A 4,383-nucleotide genomic window follows, 5' to 3' on the forward strand; every position below is an offset into this window, starting at 1 on the left:
CAGATTCTAATTTTTATATAACTGTCAAGATAATATTACTGGAGCCATGTAGTTATATCACTCCTCTTCTTAACAGCTTTCAATGGCTCCCTATTGTCTCTAGGATAAAATACAAACTCCTCGGGTTGGCATTTAAGGCTCTTTATAAGCTGACTTTCAGGATACCATTTTAAATTTATTGTATATGACTATCACTTACATACTCTGGATTTTATTGACCAGCTTGTTCCTCCCCGAGTGTTGTATTTCATCTATGATTCTCTGATCTCCCACTTCCAGGATTTCACATAGTCTGTTTGTCCTCCAGGTCTTCAATGCATTTTTCCTTTCCCCTCACCCCTTTGTTTTAGAATCTCTAGTTTAAAGCTCGGCTCTTATGTCATCTCCTACAAAAGGTCCTTTCTGATTTTCCTCCTCCTCTCATCATGAATGCTTTTTCCTTTCTCCTCAATTTATCTCATAAATGTTTATCTATTTCCATGTTTCTTCTAGTATAATCCTTTTAGGGGAAAAGACTATTCTTTATCTAAATAATGTCATGGATAGATCCCTTGGAGTTCAGAAGATCTGAGTTTGAATCCTATCCCAAACACTTGCTGTGTTTCCCTAAGCCAATCACCTAATATCTCTGAGCATCTATTTCTTCACTTTCAAAGTAGTGTTTGCACCTCCTTCACAAGATGGGTGTCTGGAGCAAGTGAACCATTGAAGTTTATGATTCATTAAGATGTTTGGACTGCATATAAAGTACTTTGCAAACCTTAAGTGATACATAAATGTTAGTTATTATTATTATTAATACTATTTTTGTATCTCCAGTGTCAAGCATCAAGCCAAGTGCATAGCACATTCTCAATAAAGACTTGGATTGGATTGTATCTTGTTTTAAGTGTAGATCTCTTGATTTCCTTCTGCAGCACTTGCATTTATTCATTAACTCCTTCTTTCAAAAAACATTAATATATATTTTTAAAAATATATATAAATTAAATTAAAATATAATTTAAAATTAAATATGTAAATATATTTAAACAAAGTCTAAAAATTTAGACTTTGCTGCAATGACAATAATAGCTAATATTTATAAATTGTTTACTATGTGTCAGGCACTGTGCTATGTACTTTTTTACAATCATCTCATTTAGTGTTCAACCTAGCCTCCCTGGACCACAGACAACATCCAGCAGCCTTAGCAAGGAGGTGCCATTATCATCCCCATTATAAATATGAAGAAACTGAGGCAGACAGCAGGGAAGTGACTTGGCCAGGATCACACTAGGAAACATCTGAGGCTGGGTTTGAATTTGGGTCCTCCTGACTTTAGATTTGGTGTTCTGCTTCTTATGATGAAACACTAGAAGTTGGAAGAGGTAAAGAGAGTTCCTCTGCTTTTTCTACAATTGATAATGTTGGTGAGTTTACTGGAGTATCTGCCTAGTCACATGATCAATGATCTTAATGGATTGGAGAATAATGCTTTAAACTTGCCTCTCAAATGTACTAAGACAAGATGGAATTGTGGAAAAGACAGAATGATTATTCTGCCATTTTCTGTCATTCATTCATCCATCACTCATTCACATCATTCATCCATCATATATATATATGTGTGTGTTTGTGTGTGTGTGTGTATACATATATGTTTATGTTGAGCCACCTGCCTCTAAGGTGTAGTGTGGAAAGTATATAAGGGGTCCCAGAAGGCCTGAGCCCTGATCTGAAGTACTTTAGAGAACTTTGAGTGACTGGGAGCAGAGAAGCAAGAACTGCAAAGACTTCTGGGTCCCAGACGACACTGGGTGCTACCTATCCCTTGCAACCATGTAGCTACAAGCCAGAGCCTTAATAAGCCCCTTTCCTTAAATGAGGAGGCTCTTAACCAACAGGGAAGTCATCCAGGTACTGGACTCAGGGAGACTTGGACTTACAACTTCCAGATCCATTGCAGGATCAAGCCACCCAGCTCACGTTTAAGAGAAAGATTCTCAAAATCACCCACACACTGCAGCCTTTTTTTGGTTGGAAATGTCTGTATTTTCTGATACTCTGGATGTTGTCTGTGGTCCAGGGATGCTTGTCTCACCAAAAGCATTTCTCCTGAATTACCGCAGGGCCAATCTCATGGTAGGCCGCTCTGGAGACCCACATCTGCTCAAAGGTGGACAGACTCGTGATGACGGAAGCGCCGATCCACACGGACAAAAGGCGGTCGCTGGGTGCTGTGATGTTGACGTTCGGGCTTCCTTTGAGGAGAGACTCCAGCTCCATCCAGAGCCTCTTCTTCAGTCCTGGGCATAGGGTAGAGCCTCCAGACAGGATCAGATTCTTCAGAAGGTCTTTCTGGAAGTGGTGGCTGCTTTTCATCACGCTTTTGAAGACTAATTTGTGAATCCCAGGAGATGAGGAACCCGCCTTCGAGGGCTGAAAGAGGGACTCTGGGACTTGGAACAACTCCTCCCCAATTTGCATGGAGTGACCATCGGGAAGGATGTAATTGTACATGGAGCAGTCGATGGTCTTTGCCTTCTTTCGTTCGTGTGGGTCAGGGATGACGTAGCACAGTCTCTCTTTGATGTCTGTGACCACGTCCTTGTTGCCCGTGTTCACCAGGTGTATACCTCTCTCCAAGAGCAACCTGGATAGGTAGTTGGTGACATCTCTCCCTGCAAAATCGGACCTGGACATGCTTTGGAGTAGGCAGCGGTCCTCGTAGATGGGGATGACCCCAGTGACTCCATCCCCACAATCCAAAACAATGCCTGTGTTTTTCCCCGTGGCGTACAGCGCCATGAGACCTTGGAGAGCCACGTAGAGGGCTGGCACTTGGAACGTCTCGAAGAAGATTTCTATCATCTTGGCTCGGTTCTCGGGAGGATTCAGAGGCGCTTCAGTCAGGAGCACCGGTCTCTGCTCGGGGGGTTCTCTGAGACCGTGTTCATACAGATGCTTCCAGATCTTTTCCATGTCATCCCAGGAGGTGACAATCCCATGTTGCATTGGATATCTCAACGTGAGGATGTTTCTCTTATCCTGGGCGTCTTGTCCAACATAGCATGCCTTGTGCTCTGTACCTGCCTTGGGGATGATATTTTGGGGATAACCTAGGACTGTGGCTTGGATGAATCGGGGACTCTGTTCCCCTGAAATGCCGACTTTACACAGCCCTGATCCATTGTCGAGGATGGCAGATGGAATTTTAGTTATTTCAGAGACCATAATCCCCACTGGATGGGAAACTGGAGAGCCATGAATGTGGACTGAGGAAATGGAATGGAATGCCTCCTTCCTGACATTCTAGAATCCCATCTTCACAAAAGCAGACATTCCAAGAGCCTCTTGTTTTGGAGGGTGGAGTATAGCCTTGGTCACACAAGCAGAAAGACTATTCTTTCTCTGGACTACCTAAAGATACTGGGCTGGTCTCCAGCTGGGGGCAGGGAGTACTTCCATCCCAAACAATTTCCTCTCTAAACTCTTTCCTATCCCTTCCCTTCACCCTCCATTTTTTAGGGTTAATGTATATCCCCAGGAGGAGCAGTGGGATATGGTGAATAAAGTATTCGTTTTGGAGTTAGGAAAATATAGGTTCAAACATGATCTGTGATAGGATCTTTAGTCTAGAGATTCAGATCTAGTTTTATAGGCTTATCAGTTGTGTGACTTTAGGTGATTCATTTAATCTCTGTTTGCCTCAGTTTACTTATCTGTAAAATGGGGAAAAAATAGCAGCCTCTGTCTTCCAGGATTATTTTGAGAATCAAATGAAATAATAATTGTAAAATGCTTAGTGTGGTACTTGGCACATAGTGAGTACTATATAGATATTGCTATTGTTGTTAATATTATTATTATTAATGGCTGTGTGACAGTGGGCAAATTGTTGTATTCCTCTGTTCTTCAGGCAATTTCCTAGGACCTATTCACCAAACCACAGAGCCAGTATAGTCTCCAATAGGGAAGGTCATCCAATCTAATGCCATTACTTCACAGATAAGAAAAATGGGGTATAAAGTAGGTAAATAGACTTGCTGAAGATTACACAGTTGATAAGGGACAGGGTTGGGATTCAAACTCAGCTCTTCTGACTTCAAACTCATGGTTCTTTTAAAAATAATAAATAGAAAGCAATGATAATGCTTTTAAGTGCTTATTAGACAACGAGCATGCTGGACTCGGAATCAGGAGGACAGAACATTCAAATCCATTCCCAATCACTTCCTAGTTTTGTGACTTCAAGTCACTTCACCTTTTATGCCTCAGTTTCCTCATTTAAAATATGCTGGAGAAGAAAATGGTGAAACACTTCAAGATCTTTGCCAAGAGAACCCCAAAATGGGATCAAAAAGGGTCTGATGCAACCAAATGGCTAAACAACAAAAAAGT

The 4,383-nt window shown here is 41.6% G+C and overlaps 1 protein-coding gene across 1 annotated transcript; it reads right to left on the reverse strand.

The window, feature by feature from the left end:
- Positions 1–2,009: 2,009 nt before the first annotated feature.
- On the reverse strand, positions 2,010–3,267 carry LOC141564231 (actin-5-like). The gene has a single exon (XM_074306483.1). The coding sequence runs from the start codon at positions 3,214–3,216 to the stop codon at positions 2,080–2,082; it is 1,137 nt and encodes a 378-aa protein (XP_074162584.1). The 5' UTR covers positions 3,217–3,267; the 3' UTR covers positions 2,010–2,079.
- Positions 3,268–4,383: the final 1,116 nt, after the last annotated feature.

This window comes from Sminthopsis crassicaudata, chromosome 3, assembly GCF_048593235.1.
Source record: "Sminthopsis crassicaudata isolate SCR6 chromosome 3, ASM4859323v1, whole genome shotgun sequence".
Lineage (NCBI taxonomy): Eukaryota > Metazoa > Chordata > Mammalia > Dasyuromorphia > Dasyuridae > Sminthopsis > Sminthopsis crassicaudata.

What these genes read in the sequence shown, in the direction of transcription:
- LOC141564231 (XM_074306483.1), bottom strand. Translation starts at nt 3,216, where the DNA reads ATGGTCTCTGAAATAACTAAAATTCCATCTGCCATCCTCGACAATGGA.